The 20916-nt window shown below is 37.5% G+C and overlaps 1 protein-coding gene across 1 annotated transcript in view; it reads right to left on the bottom strand.

The window, feature by feature from the left end:
* LOC120222009 (protocadherin-15-like) overlaps positions 1–20916 on the bottom strand; it is a gene marked incomplete at its 5' end in the record, with an annotated part of 248663 nt that overhangs the window by 152754 nt on the left and 74993 nt on the right. The window contains 2 exons of the mRNA XM_039219692.1: positions 5050–5162; positions 7079–7219. Coding sequence (XP_039075623.1) covers positions 5050–5162; positions 7079–7219 — 254 coding nt within the window. The remainder of the gene's footprint in view (positions 1–5049; positions 5163–7078; positions 7220–20916) is intronic.

The raw sequence follows: 20916 nt of genomic DNA, 5'->3' as shown, positions 1-20916 counted from the left end.
ATAGAATGTGAGCTCAGGTAAAATGTGCAAGCCCTGCCTAACCTGGTTCAGGAACTCTCTGGATGTGGACTTCTGCTGCCTTTTCCCTGTCAAGGGACAGAAATGGTGATCCTGGAATAATTCTGAAACAGTGTTAAGGATGGAAGACCCTAAATTGGTCCAAGTCCCTGACGACTGTATGAAAGAATTGCATGAAGAGTTACCACCAACCTGAACACTCACTTTATTTTTTTTTTAATTTTTTTAACGTTTTATTTATTTCTAGGAGAGAGAGAGAGAGAGAGAGAGAGCGTGAGCAGGGGAGGGTCAGAGAGAGAGGGAGTCACAGACTGAAACAGGCTCCAGGCTCTGAGCTGGCAGTCAGCACAGAGCCCGACGCGGGGCTCGAACCCACGAACCGTGAGATCATGACCTAAGCGAAAGTCGGACGCTTAACCGACTAAGCCACCCAGGCGCCCCTGAACACTCACTTTAGATGGTCATGTGAGCCAAAGCACATCTTTTGTTTTTGTTTTTTATTTTTTTCTTTTATTCTTTAAGTTGTTGTAATTTAAGGGTTTCTTTTTACAGCAGCCTAACCAACCAGAAGTAATCTTATTATCCAAGATTTAATGACTGATCATTCCACAAACAAGATAAATGGGTTAGGGAAGAAGGTCAATTTAAGATTTGAGTTCAAGGAGCAGTTGGGTGGCTCAGTTGGTTATGTGTCTGACTTTAGCTCAGGTCATGATCTCATGGTTTGTGGGTTGGAGCCCTGCATCTGGCTCTGTGCTGACAGCTCAGAGTCTGGGGCCTGCTTCAGATTCTGTCTCCCTGTCTCTCTGTCCTTACCTGACTCTCTCTCTGTCTCTCTCTCAAAAATAAACATTAAAATAATTTTTTAAAAAAAGAATCGAGCTCAATATTCTAAAATGAATGAATATTTTAGAACATTTCTTCACACCTAGACATCTGTTGAAAATTTGTTTTTCTGAAGCAATTCGAGAGCCAATATGAGAATGAAGGCATTCATGACATGTAAACATGGTATGTACCTCACGTGGCAAAGCTACTCATCTCTGATCACCGCTTTCCCTTTGCATTTCGTGAGCATCCTTTCCTCACCCAACCAGGAACACTAATCTTGGTTATCCTTTTATGTACCCCCAAACTGGATCATATGAAAATGTTTTTGCACCAGGAACAATTCTGTAAGGGAAGTAAGATTCTACGTCTCCCCTTCCAAGCTTTTCAGGCTGGGTCCAAGTATGAACCACACATAAGTCACATTAGTAGGAGTGAACACACAGTTATATAAGTTTTCAGTGACAGGAGAGCCCTCATGATGCAATGAAGACCCAGAGGAATGGCAACACTGCCATACTTTTGTATTAGGATGAACAGAGAGAGACCATTGTGGAAAAGTAAACTCGAGAAGGAGGCCGGAGGGAGATTTGAATTATCTTAACCAACCCTGTATCAGCTCTGTTGGCTTTGACTCCTCATTAAAGAATGTTTTTCCTCCTGATAAAGGAGAGTTTGTGGGTCCTGTGTTGAGGAAGTAAAGGAGAGATTAGAATGTCCTTCCTGTAGCTTTTCATTTTTAAGTGCTTTTAGTTCAAAATAATCTTTTTGCCAGAGTGGCATTATCTGCCACCCATCAATCCCAACACAAGGGATCCTACTGATAGTCAAAGTCTAATAACATTGTTTAGCACCTCTGGGAGTTATGTGCATCTGGCTGAGTCTATAAATGATTGTGAAAAAAAGATATATGTATGTAATAAATATAAATATAATATATATGCCATACATAATACATATGTCATTCCTAGTTCAGTATTCCTCTTCCTATCTATGACTCAGAGGCCTAGGCTCCTTTCTTGTTATATTTCTATGATTGTCGACATATGACTGACCCCCAGGGGTCTCTGGGTGTTTTTTTCCATTTCACCTGTCCATACAGGGAAAAGGTTAAGTCAGGCTGGGAAACGGTGCAGACCATATTTTTCCACTTTTTATTTGCCAGAACTCAGTCCCACAGCTCAATTCAGCAAGTGAGGCTGGGAACTGGAGTCTAGCTGTGCGCCCAGGAGGAAGAAGGAAAGACTGTGACAGATCCAGGCTCGCTATGTACTTGAAATCAAGAGCACAGAGAGAGAAGTGATGAAGATTAGCCCTAAGCCTTTTTTTAAAAATAGTTCATTCCATACTTTAGATCAAACGTAAACTTACTTAAACATTTCAATTCAATTATTCGTTCTTATTCAAAATGTAGTGTCTTCTGCCAATGGTGGATACAGTTTTTTATTAGCCAAGCTTTCTAAGTGTCTGATGAAAAAAGAAAAAATATCCTGTTCAGTGCCCAAGACCTACTGAATTCACTATGGCAATTACATAGATTCTTAGGACTTCCTTCATAAACTGTAGGATAAGACAAGATTATCAAATTGCCTTTATGTGTCAGAATAATACATGAACTAGGACAGTCAAGGGCACTGTGTGCAAATGTTAGAAGTGTTCTTTGGAAAGGTAAAAAATTCTTTCATGTGCGCTCATGTGACTCCTCCTAATCTTAGCACCAAGTAATTGGTGGTTTTTTTCCTCTCTAAGTTAACAACTTTATTAATAGAAGTCTACTTGCCGATAGTAGTTGTATGCAGAGAAAGTAAGGAATGGTAAATTATTCACTGAACAAAACATTTTTATTCTTAAAAAGTGGCATGAATAAGGGTAATTAAAAAAAAAAAAAAAAAAGGCTAAATGAGCAATGTCCTGGTGAGATCTACGACCTTGGCATTCATGCCACCATGTTTTAGTTAAAAGACTTAATGAGCAATGTGCTCCCAAAGTCTGGAGACATACTACTATTAAGAGGAAAGAGCAGCAGAGGAAAACCCAGAGACAGGGGATCCATTTACAGAGCTTATTCAAAGGGACAGCATTAGGCATCATCACAGTTGCTTTCTTCAGGGCTCCAAGGGTAGGCTAGATGGGAGAATTTTTGGAGAACAGAGATGGGGATTTTGTGCAGCTGAAGCTCTGAAGGATTTTTGGACTCACCCCAAATAATAAGTACATTTTTAAATGAACATTTAATCTAGATAAGTTGGGGAGAAACACAAGTGAATTTACATCCATTTGGGTTCTTGACATGACCACAATAACCATGTTCAAGGAAGGTCTCTAGAAGCAGAAAACTACATGCACCTGGCCAAGAACTGGAGTTTACAGGTCCCCCATGACAACAAAATAAAAGGGGAATCAGTAATAAGGGACATAAGGAAGAAAATGGTTTTTCAAACAGACTGACCGAGAATTCTTAATGTTTTAAGTATAGTTTTTAAAAATATTTTTAATATTTATTTTTGAAAGAGAGAGGAAGAGAAAGAGTGAATGCACACAAGTGGGTGCAGAAAGAAAGGAAGACAGAATCTGAGGCAGTTTCCAGGCTCTGGGTTGTGAGCACAGAGCCTGATGCAGGGCTTGAACACATTAACCATGAGATTATGACCTGAGCCAAAGTTGGATGCTTAACCGACTGAGCCACCCAGGTGCCCCAAGTTTTAAGTATAGTTTCCATCTCAGTGGTTTACATATATGTTATGTAGAGTTTTCTGGTAAAATTATATACTTTAGTTTATTCCTTGAATGTTGCAAAGGCAACTTTTTATAAAGAAAACACTTCTCAGTCAGCATGGTAAATGTTCCCAGAAACGTCATCTGCCTCCTCTCCCAGTATCTTAGCCCTTGCACTAACTTACAGTTCTTATGTAGTTTTTAGAAATTATCAAGGCAATAAAAATACAAATTTTATAATATGACACAGTGTTCTACTATATGAAGTCTTCCTTTTTCTTGAGTCTCATTATGTAATGTCAAATTTATCTCTAAATAGACTAACCTACTAAACTATATCATGAAAGAAAGTTCTACTCTATTTTCAGGAAAGCATTATAAATCTTTCACTCATATGCAAGCATAAAATATAGTAAATTTAATTATTTTTTTCAATTCTTCACTTCCTAAGAATATCTATCCATCTATGTATCTGTCTATGTATCCATCCATCCATCCATCCATCCACACATGCTGTGGACTGTCATCCTAAAACCTTAACCCTCAATGACATGGTATTTGAAGATGAAACCTTTAGAAATAAGAGGGTGGGGATCTAATCTTGGAAATAGTGCCCTCACAAAAAGAGACACCAGAGAGTTCGCTTTCTGTCACTTTCCCCTATGTGAGCCAGGAAGAGGTTCTCACCAGAACCTGACCACGCTGGTACCCTGACTTTAGACTTCCAGTCTCTAGAAGAGTGAGAAGTACATTTCTGTTTGAGACACCCCCCACCATGGTATTTTGTTATGGCAGCCTGACATAAGATAGTATATATGCTTATCCTGTATTATAATATAAAATATGTATCATACACACAAACACACATACATTCTCTCCCTCTCTCTTTCACTGGTTATATGAGAAATATCATCAGATAAATGTTAAGTTATCTCTCTGGCAATAAAATGAAACTAAATGCCTACTTCTCACCATTGAGATCATTAATTAGTTGCAGTTTGAACCCAAAAATACAATGTATTTTTCAAAGACTGTGTTAATTATTTTTTAATGTCTTTATTTTATTTTGAGAGACAGAGACAGAGAGCAAGCAGGAGAGGGGCAGAGAGGGAGACACAGAATCTGAAGCACGCTCCAGGCTCTGAGCTGTCAGCACAGAGCCCGTTGCGGGGCTTGAGCCCATGGACCATGAGATCATGACCTGAGCCAAAGTCGGACGCTCAGCCGACTGAGCCACCAAGGCACCCCGTGTTAATTCTTTTTAAAGCATCCATTATGCATCAAAGTATTATGAAAACTGTTATTTTAGACTGTCATGTTAAGTAATCGACTTCCAAAATAAGTGTAATATTATGTTAATTTAGAAAAACTTAAACTAGAATGGGAAGGACCATTCATTGATCAATTCTTATCACACTGGTTTTGAGAGGTCAAAATAAAGCAAATGAAAAAGCTTTGCATAGCACTAGAAGAGACAGAAATTGGTACCTGTATTCCTCTTGTGTGAAGCGTGGAATCTCTCCAGGATGCAAGACGAGAATTTTCACTGTGGCGCTACTGGACATCACAGGCTCACCGTCATCAAAAGCCACAACCACCAACTTAAAAAGTAATACAAATTTATTAACAAGAAGAAAAAAATGTGTCATTTTGATCACTGGACTGCCCAGCCCCAGAGGGGAGGTAATGATCACTTCCTCACTGTCTGCCAGGTCACAGCCCTGGTTCTAGGATATGTTACGTATATTCTCACTTAATCTTTACAACAGTCCCAGCAGGTAGATGTCTTATGTTCACTTCCTAGACCAGAAAACTCAAAGTAGAGTTACTAGCTCTATGATAAGACACTACCGGTAAACACAGGTATGCAATATGGCATCTTTCCAATGACTAACCTGATTTCTCTTACATAATCCCACTGGTGCTCTCACTAAAAACGTGCACCATTATAAGCACCAACACTTATTTAAAAAGTGTTAAATTCAGTCATATCTATAGCAAAAAGCTAATTAGCTTGCTTATAAAAAGAAATTAATTTTTCCAGTGAATTAATTGTCTGCAAGATTACAGGGCAGAAATACTTCACTCTGGAGGATAAAACTGGAAATCTGAGATATACACCCTTAGATATACACACTCTTAAAAATAGAGACAACCAGTTCATAACGTGTAGTAGAAACTGTTCTGAAGATGGTAAATGGAGAAAGACTTTCATCTCAAGATGCTACAACTACATATTATTTTCTACCATAATACCATTTATATTTGAATTTTTGGATAACGATCTCAAGAATAATTCTTCTATTTAAGAAATGTTAAGTATTTTCAAAACTATGTGTTTCTCTGAATGTGCGTAACTTTGGAAGCAGTAGGCTACTAAACTAAACCAGTTCAACCCGGACCATGAAGCCATAACTAAAGACCATCCTACGGCCCATGATTTAGCCTTGGGGTCATACTTTATAAATGACACAATTTCTTCCCATAGTGGCAGGATTACGAGAGGCATAGTGTTCATGACACCCACAAGATTAACCGATGAAGGCATTTCCTCATTGCAGGGTCAAAGGCTTTATTCACAATGATAAAAGTATTCTAAGTAATTATAGAAAAGGGAAATGCTCAGACATTTAATAAAATAGATTATTTACGGTAATAGTGAGGGGTATCACTATTTCAAATTTTCTGGAAGTATAACTTATCACACGTATGTAAAGGTGACCCAACAATTCTGCATCTCGGTACTTATCTTAAGGGAAAAAAAAATCAGGTCAACAGCAAATATAATTGCACAAGGAGGTTCATAACAGCAAATATTATTATAACAAAATATTAGAAACAGCCTAATTATCTAACAACAAACTATTAGACAAAATAATAATAGTGGATTCATACAACAGAACATCATATATCCATTAAAATAATACCACTAACAATATTTATTGGCATGGACAGTATATTATGAAGTTAAAAAAGCACTATGAATAATAGGATTATATTATTTTATTTATTTATTCATTCTGTCAAGTTTATTTACTTATTTTTAGAGACAGGGTGTGTGCATGTGTGAGTGAGATGGGGGAGTGGCTGAGAGAGGGGGAGAGAGAGAGAATCCCAAGCAGGCTCTGAGTTGTCAGCACAGAGCCTAATGCGAGTCTCAATCCCATGAACTGTGAGATCATGACCTGAGTAGAAACCAAGAGTTAGAGGCTTAACGGACTGAGGTTAAGCCACCCAGGTGCCCTGAGGATCATATTATTTGAAAACACGTTATCTGTATATTTGCATTTGCATGGGGTGTCATCATAAGGATAGATATTAAAATGGCAAATTCTAGTTATCTCCAAGATGTGAAATATCAAGTGTTTTTTTTTTCTTTTGCTTATCTGATTTCCTAAATATCTACGTGGTTAAAAAAATAATATGATTTTGTAATTATTTTGTACAGTCATCTGTTAAACTGAACTCTCAAAAGTTAAATACCAAATAGACAATATAAAGAAACCACTGCACTGACCTTAAAAATTGTCGTAGGTTCTTCATTAAGATTGACCCGAGTTACCACTCTTCCAGAATCTTCTTCTACATCAAAAATACTAGCAGGATAAGGAAACTGGACATCATCTACTCTGTACCTTACACGACTTGCAGGTAATCCCTAGAATGGAATTATATATTGTTAATTTACTCATCACAAAATGAAAACGAAGGGCATCAATAATGCCAAACTGATCTATAAAATGCATGGTCTTTTAGAAGTCAAAACTCATATCAAGCATTCATGCTTTCAGGTGTGAAATACAGCAGCCTCTCCACCTGTTACTAGAAAGTATTTATGTGAATGAACAGACCAGTGGTTGCCTTGAGCATCTTCTCTTCCACTTTCTTTTAACTCTAGGAATCTCAACCTACTGAAACACCATGCCTGCTTACTAGTTTACCTTCTGAGACCATTATAAATTATGTTCTTTCACTGTGCTTACTTGAATTCTGACACTCAGAGCATGATGAAGCGTGGATGACTCTGGAAAACACTTGTAAAGTGGAAGGATGGGTATGGATGTGGAGGAGAGAGAAAGTACTTTTCATCTGCTCTGTACTGTTTAACACCTAAGTTTGGTCACACGTGAATTAATCCTCATAACAATCCTTTAGTAGCAATCATTACTAATGACAGTGATAGTAATAATAGTAAAATAATGAGGCCTAACCTTTGTTGAATGGTTATTAGGTAAAAGGAGCACAGTAAAGATGATACATATATACTCTACCACCCATTTTTAAAATTTTTGGTTAATGAACTTGAGGCTTCCAGGTCCCAGTTATAGACCAAGATAAGTTGGGAAGTTAAAAGAAACCAATTTTAGAAAAAAAATAAGATTTGATAAAACTTTTAGACTATAATAAAAATAGTCAAAATTGTTGGATGTCCTTCATTAATAATGAAGTAGCATAAAGAGAGATTCAGAAAACAGTCCTAGGTACAACTGCACCAAAAATAATAAAATACCTGGGAATAAACTTAGTCAAAGAGGTGAAAGACCTTATTTCAAAATCTGTAAAATACCAATGAAAGGCCTGAAGAAGACACAAACAAATGGAAAGGTATGCTATGCTTTAGAAATGGAAAAATAAATATTGTTAAAATGTCCATCCTATCCAACAATCAAAAAAAATCATGTAATCTCTATTAAAATATGACCAATATTTTCACAGAACTAGAACAAACAATCATAAAATTTGTATAGAACCAGAAAAGTCCCCAAATGGCCAAAGTAAGTCTTGAAAAAGAACAAAACTGGAAGTATTACAATTCCAGCTTTCAAAATATATTACATAAAGTACTTAAAACAGTGTGGTACTGCCACAAAAACACACCCATAGATGAATGGAATGAAACAGAGCCCAGATACAAACCCACAATTATATGATCAATTAAACCTCAACAAAGGAGGCAAGAGTATACCATAAATAAAAATACATTCAAAATATATCAAAGTCTTAAATGTGAGACCTGAAACCATAAAAATCCTAGAAGAGAACACAAGGAGTTAATTTCTCTGACACTGATTATAGCAACATTTTGCTAACTATGTCTCCTCAGGGAAGGGAATCAAAAGCAAAAATGAACTATTGGGGTTATATCAAAATAAAATGTTCTGCACAGAAAAGCAAATGATCAATAAAATTAAAAGACAACCTAAAGACAACCTAGCAAATGAGAGAAGATATTTGCAAAAGACATAACTGCTGAAGGGTTAGTATCAAAAATATATAAAGAAGTTCAACAACTTAATGCCAAAAAAACCCCACAAATAATCCAATTAAAAATGCGCAGAAGACATGAAAAAACACTTGCCAAAGATACACAGATGGACAAAAGACAAAGGGAAATATGTTCAACATTACTCATCAGCAGGGCAATGCAAATATAACCCACAATGAGATATCACTTCTCCCATGTCAGAATAAAACATACAAGAAACAAAAAGTGTTGCTGAGAATATGGAGAAAAAGGGAACTTCATGTATTGTTCGTGGGAATGGAACTGGTACAGCCCCTCTAGAAAATAGTATGGAGGTTGCTCAAATAATTGAAAAGAGAACCACTGGGGTGCCCGGGTGGCTGAGTCGGTTAAGTGTCCAACTTCAGCTCAGGTCATGATCTCATAGTTCATGGGTTCGAGCCCCACATCAGGCTCTGTGCTGACAACTCAGAGCCTGGAGCCTGCTTCAGATCTGTGTGTTCCACTCTCTCTGCCCCTCCCCTGCTCATGCTCTGTCTCTCTGCCTCAAAAATAAATAAACATTAATTTTTTTTTTAAAAATAAAATAGTCTATTGAGTTTATAAATTATACATTTCAGTAACTACATTATATCCATATCAAATATCATTTAGATAAATATAAATTTTAATTTAATTTTTTTCTTAATTTTTAACATTTATTTCTGAGAGAGACATTGAAAGAGAGAGAGAGTGTGTGTGAGCAGGGGAGGGTCAGAGACAGAGGGGGAAACAGGCTCCAGGCTTTGAGCTAACTGTCAGCACAGAGCCCAACGCGGGGCTCAAACCCACAAACCACGAGATTATGACCTGAGATGAAGTCAGATGCTCAACCGAGCCACCCAGGCACCCCTATAAAATTTAATTTTAATACCACATATTTGGAAATTTAGATAAATATTAATTTATCAAATTTTATTTTTAAATTTAAATTCTGCTAGAAATTGAGGGACTATAGTTTATGCTCACATATTCCCAATATGTTGATATTTTTCCCAGTTGAATACACTGAATACATTTATTTTTTAAAAGTAAACCAAATAAACCAAGCTAAAAGCTTGGTAAACCAACCTATAAAAAATACTTAAAAATGAGCTGAAAATATGTATTACTTTCTACTTTACTTCAGGATAAGATGGTATATACATTACACTATATCTCTCTGTATATGCACTTATATGTTTATTAAGAGAGTGTTTTGGACCATCAATAGATAAATGGAAGAACTATTGTTTTATAAAAAGTCAATCTTTAAAATTTTATTTCTATGGCAATAGATTCTTTTTCTGTAGTCTTCCAAATTATAATAAAGTCACTAATGTTGCAAGAAGTTTAGAAAAATTATTTTCTTAAACTTCATATTAAAATAAAACTAGCCTACATTTTGATTTAAAATGATAGGCAAATGGCTTCTTGGTCCTGCACTCTGATAAAACAAATTGATTGATCTTTGTTTAGAACCAAAGAAACCTTGGTGGTTACCAGTTAGGTCCCTGTATTTATTTATTTTTTAAAAACATTTTTAACGTATATTTATTTTTGAAAGGGAAAGAGAGACAGAGTTGAACAGGGAAGGGCAGAGAGAGGGAGAAACAGAATCTAAAGCAGTCTCCAGGCTCTGAGCTGTTAGCACAGAGCCCGACGTGGGGCTTAAACCCACGAACTGTGAGATCATGACCTGAGCCGAAGTTGGGCACTTAACGGACAGACGCACCATGGACCTTGAGCTCCCCACCTTTAGACACTACCACCACTAAACCACAGCATTCAGATAAACTTTTAATAGATTTTGGCCAAAGTTGGTTCATTCACACTGTTAAGACCCAGAGTGGCATTTCAGGACTTTGACAATTAGAAAGGCTCTTCCTCAGCAAAACATGTGCTGAAAGCCAAGCTCATCTTGGCCTCTGTGTGATGGAGCAGAGTCTCTCCTTTTCAAGGCAAGATACATCTTCATAACTCTGAAGACCAATGTTTAGCCCCAAGCCTCCTTTTGTTAGGATGGTTCTGTGTTTGTATCATCTGAGGGATTATTTTCTTGTCTTTCTGTCTCCATGCCCTCACTTCTCATAGTAGTTTATAAATGTATTCAAAGTGTGGGTTCAAAAAAAAAATTATCTATGGTTTTAGGTCACCACCAAAGAAGACAAATACTTTAGATATCCACATAGTGGAATTCATTTAGTTTTATTCTTCAGTTAACTAAACTACAATGTCTCTTCCTTAGAACAGATACTTTAATATCATGAGGTAAAATGCATTTTGACATTTCAGGCAATGTAAAATTTCAAATAGGGGATTATAAGGTAAACTCTGATCCAGCATGATTTATGGAAATTTAGTGGGTAATCTCATAATATGTATGTATGTTAAGGGTCCCACTTTGGCTCAGGTAATGATCTCATAGTTTGTAAGCTCAAGCCCTGCATCAGGCTCTGTGCTGACAGCTCAGAGCCTGGAATCTGCTTTAGATTCTGTATCTCCCTCTCTCTATGCCCCTCCTCCACTCATGTTCTCTCTCTCTCTCTTACTCTTTCCCTCAAAAATGAATAAATGTTAAAAATTTTTTAAAAAGAAGACTATTTAAACAAATTTAGAATTTGCTCTATTTACCTCACTACCACAAAGAGGCATTATCAAAAACAAACTGTAAAAAGTAAATTAGCCAAGACATAAATATTAATTTAATAGGAAGGTGGCAAAACTGTCTGCAAAGATTCTCTTCTCAGCAGGCAGTGGTGGTAAGTGGTTTCTTATCATTACGCCTCTTGGAGTCTCTTGAAGGGTAAATAACAATGATTCCTTTTTAAAATTTTATGGAAACTGAGGACATGTGAGAAGCAGAACAGGACATCATTTTTGAAGCCTGTTCACTTACTGTGACAGTGATATACATCGATCCAGCTGACCTTATCTGTCTATTGGAGCGAGCGTGACTTCAGACAACCATGATTTTGAAAGACTAATGAGGTGCTGGTATAGCAATCCTTCTTAATGTCACTTTCATTCACCACAAGGGTTTTAGATTTTTTTCCCTGAATTTTCAAGTAAGTGATACATTCTCCTTTAGAGGGATATATTTCCCTAAACGAAATGTTTGAAAAAGAACCATGATGTTAGTGGGAGCTTTGTCCTTCAATGGGTGCTGAAAAATTTGACTTAGCATCACACAGAACACTGAAATTAAACATTATGTAAATTTAAATTAAAAAATTATACAAAATATCAGGAATTTAAAATTTTATACATTTTTTATTCCCTAATACCTATCATCTTGCTCATGTTTATAGTAAAGGGATTAATTCATTACATGTGGGATTTATTCATTCATTCACTCAGCATATCTACTGAAAAGACACAGTGGAGTCCTGAGGGTATTAGATGGAGAATGAGAGGAGGTGATTGAGTTCATCTCACATCCCTACGTTCCTGATGATCATCAAAAGTGATTCAACAAGATTGGCCTCATACGACACCAAGCTCACAGCTACCTCAACAATCTTTTGCTTTTCACTCAGCTACATCACTTTTGTGTGTCTGGTTCCACCCAACACCCAGGTCTCAGATGACCCCTCCTCCAGCTAAACCCTTCTATAAATCACTTGAGTTAACCATTAACTCTATATTTTTTGGCTATGTATCTTTGTCTGAATTACAGACAAATATGTAAATTTTTACTAGAACATGGATTTGCAGCATATCTCTGTCCCTTGATGGTCAGCTCTACTTGAGCAGATGATTTTTTGCCTTGCCATAAAGAGGTCAAAAATAATTTGTTAAGTGAATACTTAAAATATGATGAATGCCTATGCATACATGTATCCAGAATGGCCAGGATGTTCAAATCTAGGGACATCACTGACATGGACACGATGGGTGGCTGTGTGTGGAACTCCCACTGTGGTTGAAATGTCACCTGTGTCCCTGCTTGTAGTGGCCACGTGCATATTTTTTGAGAGCAGAAAGGAAGTAGAGATTACATCAATGATTTTGGGGGGGGGGGAGTGGCCATGGGGAAAGACACAAAAGAGATGATAACAGAACCCATGAAAACATAGCTCCCAAAGTAAAAAATAGGAGGAGAATAAATCTTCTTTCAAAGAAGATCCCTGGGTACAGTGCTGGAGAAATGAAAATATAATCATGGAAGTTTTTTTTTTTTTTTTAAGTTTTACTTATTTATTTTTTTTGCTGAACTGGCTGAATAGAAAGCAGCATCTCTTCCCTACTTCTCACCTCCTGTCCATACACTCTGTTATCCCTGTAATTAGAGTTAATATATTCTGTTGTTAAGCCTATCCTTTAAAATAATGAGTTAATCCTCTGGAATTTTCTAATAAAGGAATCCTCATATGGCTTATATTATTAAGATACAGAGGATGTGGGAGAGGCAAGATGGTGGAGAAGTAGGGAGCTCCATACATTTCACTCGCCCACATCTCCGAAACAGAGAAGACCTGAAGCCATAGGACACTGAACCGCAGGAGTTTGGGAGGAAAGGAGACAGAGTCCACTAAGAAGACAGCCTCATAGGTGTGTGATTGTGAACTGGGGAAGATAAAAATGGGCCAAGACCTGGAGATAGGGAGGGGAGGAGCCCCCTCTCTGTAAGGAAGAGAAAGATTGGCTGCAACTGCTCATAGAACTGTCCCTAGAGAAGAGAAAAACCTCAGCCAGGAAGGAGAGGGATCCTATTTCTAGCTGTGGTGTTTTCTTTGGTCTGTGTGACCCTGTCAAAGGTGGCACCAGGAGTAACAGCTCCACTGCTCTACTGGCTTGATCCCTGGCTGGGAAGTGGCACGGCCTGAGAGATTACATTCATGGTGGTATCATTAAAGCATGCGACTAAGATCTGGAAACGAGGTGGGGATTGGGACATAGAACACGGCCCACCTTGGCTACACCAGAGGCACAGGAAGATCAGACCCAAAAGAGTGGTTTGCAACACATAGTTCAAGAATGGACTGGGGAGCGGCCATTTTTCATTTTTCTCCCCACAACCACCAAGGCGGGACTTCAGGGAGTGGCCCACAGGATTACAGTAGAGGCAAGACCTGCCTATACTTAACCACACCCATCCCCACTGGAGAGCTAATTTTTTTTTTTTTTACAGGAGCCCAGGGCAAGACCAACATAGATGCACTGCAGTGATTAATTCTAGATCAATTCTTTCTATTCAGATATATTTTCCCTTGTCTCATTTTTATCCCTCCCCTCTGCTGGACTGGGCACTCTGGTCACTGGTTTGCTTAAACAGTCCGTTTAATACATTCTCTTGATCCATATGCTACACCACTGTTGTTAACTTCCTTTTCTCTCTCTGTCTGGAATAATCAGACTATATAGTTTCTTTGGGTAACATTATCTTCGTATCTTTCTCCTACCATATTCTCCTCTTTCTCTCTCAGAATTAAGCCTCTTAGTCTCTCTGCCTCGTCACTATTCAATTTCTCTTTCACCCCATCCGTGTCATTTCTCTCTTTGTATATGCTCTTCCATCAGCACTGCCTACATCCTGTTTTTTATTTGTAGCTGGGAATTCTGGTTTTATGCTTTTAGACTGTCCTTTGTCTTTTTTTTTCCTTCTTTTTTTCTGTTTTTCCCTTTCAGTTTGATCTTTTGTTGGATTTCTCTGTGCAATTACATGCCTTTGTTCCATGTGTATTTGTCTGTCTGTTTTCCTTTCCAGGGCTACCTCAAGAAACAAGCCAAAGTAAACATGGTGGAGAGTCCCAAATACCAACTACAAGTTGGGAAATAAAATAACCAAAGTCTCAACCAGAGAGACCAAGAGACACCATTCACAGAACAATTCCTGAACAGACAGGCCCTGGACAGTCAATGAGCCTTCTTTAATATAGCAGCACTTGCAGATGCAGAGCTTATAACAAGCTTTTAAACTTAGCAAGAGGCAGAAAGCTAGCCAAAATGATGAAATGGAAGAACTCACCTCTAAAGAAATTCCAGGAAGAAGTGACAGCTAAAGAATTGCTCAAAACAGATATAAGCAACATAACTTACCAAGAATTTAGAATAATAGTTATAAAATTAATTGCCAGGCTTGAAAAAGGCATGGAAGACAATAGAGAAGCTACTCCTACAAAGGCTATGGACCTTAAAAATAGTTGTGATGAATTAAAAAATGCTATAAATAAGGTGCATAATAATATAGAGGCATCCAATGAACGGATTGGACATGCAGAGGAGGAGACAAGGAGAATTAGAAGACACAATTATGGAAAAAGAGGAAGCTGAGAAAAAGAGAAACAAATTGAACCAGGAGCACAAAAGGAACATTTGTGAATGCAATCAAATGGAACAATATCCATATCACAGGAATTACAGAAGAGGAAGAGAGGGAGAAAGGCACTAAAGGGGTACTTGAACAAATTATAGCTGCGAACTTCCCCAATCTGGGGAAGCAGCTAGCGATAAAAGGGCCCTAACATACAAAGGGAGACTTATCAGAGTGGTTGCAGACCCATCTGCTGAAACATGCCAGGCCAGAAAGGAATGTTCTGTTCAATATGATGAACAGAAAAAAATATGCAGCCAATAATCCTCTATCCAGCAAGCCTGTCATTCAGAATAGAAGGAGAGATAAAAGTCTTCCCAAATAAACAAAAATTCAAAGAATTTGTCACCACTAAACCAGCCTTACAAGAAATCCTGAGGGGGACTCTAGGAGGGAAATGTTGCAAGGAACACAAGGTACCAGAGACACCACTACAGGCATGAATCCTACAGAGAACACAATGACTCTAAACCCATAGTTTTCAATAATAACACTGAATGCAAATGGACTAAATGCTCCAATCAAAAGACATAAGGTAGCAGAACGGATAAAAAAACAAAATGCATCTATCTGCTGTTTGCAAGAGACTCATTTTAGAGTGGAGGACACCTTCAGATTGAAAGTAAGGGGATGGAGATATACCTATCATGCTACTGGAAGTCCAAAGCAAGCTGGAGTAGCTATACTTATATCAGACAAACTGGACTTTAATGTTAAGGCATTAACAAAGGATAAAGAGGGTATGTAATAAAAATTACATTAACAAGGGATGTAATAAAAATTTCAGTGTCTATCCATCAGGAAAAGCTAACAATTACAAATATCTACACACCAAATTTGGTAGCACCCAAATACATAAAACAATTAATCACAAACAGAAACAATCTTATGGATAGGAATTTGCTAATAGCAGGGGACTTTAATACTCCACTTACAGCAATGGTTAGATCAACTAGACAGAAAATCACTAAAGATACAATGGACTTGAATGACACATTGTACCAAATGGATTGACAGATATATTTAGAACTCTACATCCTGAGGTAATGGACTTCACTTCCTTCTCAAGTGAGCAAAGCACATTCTCTAAGATCACATACTGGGTCATAAAGCAGCCTCAATAAACATAAAAGAATTGAGATCATACCATGCACACTTTCAGATCACAATGGTATAAAACTTGAAATCCACCACAGGAAAAAGTCTGGAAAACGTCCAAAAGCATGGAAGTTAAAGAACACCCTACTAAAGAATGAATGGGCCAATCAGATAATTAGAGAAGAAATTTTAAAAATATATGGAAACAAATTAAAATGAAAATGAGAATACAGCATTCCAAAATCTTTGGGATGTGGTAAAGGAAGTCCTAAGAAGAAAGTACATAACACTCCAGGCCTATTTCAAGTAATCGGAAAAAGTGCGAATACAAAATCTAACAGCACACTTAAGGAACTAGAACAACAAGAGCACCCCAAACCCAGCAGAAGAAGATATATAAAAATCAGGTTAGAAATAAACAAATTAGAATCCAGAAAACAAACAAACAAACAAACAATGAACATATCAATAAAACCAAGAGCTGGTTTAAAAAAAAAAATAAACAAAATTGATAAACCTCTAGCCAGGTTTCTCAAAAAGAAAAGAGAGCACCCAAATAGACAAAATCATGAATGAAAATGGATTTATTACAACCACTCCCTCAAAATACAAGCAACTACCAGGGAATACTATGAAACATTATATACCAACAAACTGGACAACTTAGAAGAAATGGACAAATTTCTAAACACACACACACACTACCAAGATTCAAATGGGAAGAGATAGAAAATCTGAACAGACCCATAAGTAGTGAAGACACTGATTCAGTTATCAAAAATATCCCAAAAAATAATGCCCTAGGCCATATGGCTTCCCTGGGGAATGCTACCAGACATTTAAATCAGAGTTAATACCCATTCTTCTCAAGCTATTCCAAAAAATAGAAATGGAAGGAAAACTTCCAGACTCATTCTACAAAGCTAGTATCACTTTGATTCCCAAGCCAGATAGAGACCCAGCAAAAAAAGAAAACTACAGGCCAATATCCTTGATGAATACAGATGAAAAAATCCTGAACAAGATACTTGCAAATCAAATGCAACAGCACATAAAAAGAATTATCCAGCAAGATCAAGTGAGATTCATTCCTGGGTTACAAGTTTGCTTCAATATTCGCAAATCAATCAATGTGATTCATCACATTAACAAAAGAAAAGATAAAACCATATGATCCTGTTGATAGATGCAGAAAAAGCATTTGACAAAATACAGCATCCCTTCTTAATAAAGACTCTAGAGAAAGTCGGGATAGAAGGGACTTACTTAAATATCGTAAAAGCCATTTACCAGAAGCCCTCAGCTAATATCATCCTCCATGGGTAAAAACTGAGAGCTTTCTCCCTGAGATCAGGAACACGACAGGGATATCCACTCTCACCACTGTTGTTTAACATAGTGCTGGAAGTCCTAGCATCAGCACAATCAGAAAACAAAAGGAAATAAAAGGCATCAGAAATTGGCAAAGAAGAAGTCAAATTTTCACTTTTTGCAGAAGACATGATACTCTACATAGAAAACCCAACAGACTCCACCAGAAGCCTACTAGAACTGATCCATGAATTCAGCAAAGTTGTAGGGTACAAAATCAACTAACAGAAATTGGTTGCATTTTTATGCACTAATAATGAATGAAGCAACAGAAAGACAAATCAAGAAACTGATCCCATTCACAATTGCACAACAAAACATAAAATACCTAGGCATAAACCTAACCAAATATATAAAAGATCAGTATGATGAAAACTATAGAAAACTTATGAAGGAAATTGAAGAAGACATAAAGAAATGGAAAAACATTCCTTGCCCATAGATTGGAAGAATAAGTATTGTTAAAATGTCACTGCTACCCAAAGCAATCTACACATTCAATGCAATCCCAATCAAAACTGCACCAGCATTCTTCTCAAAGCTAGAACAAACTATCCTAAAATTTGTATGGAACCACAAAAGACCCGAATAGACAAAGTGAGATTGAAGATGGAAACCAAAACAGGAGGCATCACATTCCCAGATGCCTCTACAACAAAGTGGTAATCATCAAGACAGTATGGTATCTGCACAAATCAGACACATAGACCAATGGCATATAATAGAGAACTTAGAATTGGACCCAGAAATATATGGCCAACTAATCTTTGATAAAGCATGAAAGAGTATCCAGTGGAAAAAAAGACAGCCTCTTTAACAGATGGTGTTGGGAGAACTGGACAGCAACATGCAGAAGAATGAAACTAGATCACTTTCTTACACCATACACAAAAATAAACTCCAAACGGATAAAGGACCTGAATGTGGGACAGGGAACTATCAAAATCATAGAGGAGAAAGCAGGAGAAAACCTCCTTGACCTCAACCGCAGCAATTTCTTACTTGACACATCCCCAAAGGCAAGGGAATCAAGAGCAAACATGAACTATTGGGACCTCATGAAGATAAAATCTTCTGCATGGCAAATGAAACAATCAATAAAACTAATGGGCAATCGATGGAATGGGAAAGATAGTTGCAAATGACATATCAGATAAAGGACTAGTATCCAAAATCTATAAGGAACTCCCCAAACTCCACACCCAAAAAACAAACAATCCAGTGAAGAAATGGGCAGAAGACATGATCAGACACTTCTCCCAAGAGGACATCCAGATGGCCAAGAGACACATGAAATGATGCTCAGCATCCCTCCTCATCAGGGAAATACAAATCAAAACCACACTGAGATACCACCTCACTCCAGTCAGAGTGGCTCAAATGAACACATCAGGAGACTATAGATGTTGGTGAGGATGTGGAGAAATGGGCACCCTCCTACACTGTTGGTGGGAATGTAAACGGGTGCAGCCCCTCTGGAAAACAGCATGGAAGTTCCTCAAAAAATTAACATTAGAACTCTCCTATAACCCAGCAATAGCACTGCTAGGAATTTACCCGAGGGATAAAGGAGTGCTGATGCATAGGGGTACATGTACCCCAATGTTCATAGCAGCACTGTCAACAATAGTCAAAACATGGTAAGAGCCTAAGTGTCCATCAACTGATGAATGGATCAAGAAGATGTGGTTTATCTACACAATGGAATACTATATGGCAATGAGAAAGAATGAAATCTGGCCATGTGTAGCAACATGGATGGAACTTGAGGGTGTTATGCTGAATGAAATAAGCCAAGCAGAGAAAGACAGGTATCATGTGTTTTCACTCATATCTGGAACAGGAGAAACTTAACAGAGGACCATGGGGGGTGAGAAGGGAAAAAATTAATTAGAGAGATGGAGGGAGTCAAACCAGGAGAGACTCTTGAATACTGAGAACAAACTGAGGGCATATGGGGTGGGGGTGGGGGAAGGGAGGTGATGGGCATGGAGGAAGGCACTTGTGGGGATGAACACTGGGTATTATATGGAAACCAACTTGACAATAAACTATGAAAGAAAAAAAAAGATACAGATGATGTTTTCTTACACCATCTACATTGCATAATGTGCCAAATCTGAGTTGTATTGTGAGCTAACCAACTGTTGAAAAGGATTGAGAATCTGAGTTATATTTTTGCTAATTGTGAGAATCAGAGTTACATAGGTAATTTTGTTTATTGTCTGTAAGACCTCTAAGGATATGCTCATCTTAGAAAGTAGTTAAGTTGGGGAGCCTGTGTGGCTCAGTTGGTTAAGCATCCAACTCTTAGTTTTGGCTCAGGTCATGGTCTCATGGTTCATGCAATCAAGCCCCATGTTGGGCTCTGTGCTGACTACACAGAGCTGCTTGGGACTCTCTCTCTCTGTCTCTTTCTCTTCCCCATCCCTGCTCACTCTCTCTTAAAAGAAATAAACTTAAATAAAATAATAAAATAATATAAAAATGGTTAAAAATAAAAGAAAGTGGCTAAGTCATTGGCATGTTTTGAATTTAAAACCCACTATTATCTGTCCATAGACTCTCATCTATAGCTAATATTTATCTTTCAAGATGACAGGCAATGATGAGTAAGACAGATGTGCTCCTGTACTTATGGGGCTCATAACTCAGGTGAGGGGACAAAAGGTACACCGATAAACACAATTGCCTACTAACATTTTTGACAAAAGCTCATAAGAATCATGGACATTAGCACATGAAAGTGTTAGCTCTAGATGACACATTTTTAGGATTAGAGTCAAGTGAACTTTACACCTCACTGCACAGGCATTTACATATGAAGATGTGCCTTGAACATATACTTTGCTGTACAGATCCTCTGACCTGGTGTATTGTTTGGGTATGAAAGTGGCAAGCTAAAATGTAATGTATGTGTCAACATTGTGGATCCTTTATCTTCAACTCAATGGGATAAAAGTAGAGATGTATCATTATGAAGTGATATAATGTAAAGATGTCTATTTAAACAAAATAACTTTCTAAATTTGGGTAAAAACAAAAAAAAACAAAAAATACTTTCTGAAAGTATGTACATATTTATTGGGGGGTTGGGCTTGTAGAGACCCAGTTAGCTTGGTATTTTCACGACAAATTTATTCTCAAATTGTATCATGTCACAGATGACACTAGAATGACTCATGGGTCCAGACATTGATATCCTCAGGGGTATAAATGCTGAGGATGTCAGCACTGTACCACACCAGAGGTGAAGTTCACCATCTTTCCCATCTCCCTAAAAGCAAGGACGAGGAAAATGAAATAT

The sequence above is a fragment of the Hyaena hyaena genome, unplaced genomic scaffold, assembly GCF_003009895.1.
Source record: "Hyaena hyaena isolate Hyena2069 unplaced genomic scaffold, ASM300989v1 scaffold_824, whole genome shotgun sequence".
In the NCBI taxonomy this organism is placed as follows: Eukaryota; Metazoa; Chordata; class Mammalia; order Carnivora; family Hyaenidae; genus Hyaena; species Hyaena hyaena.
The sequence above is the reverse complement of the archived record's forward strand: the minus strand, read 5'-3'. Positions and strand labels throughout refer to the sequence as shown.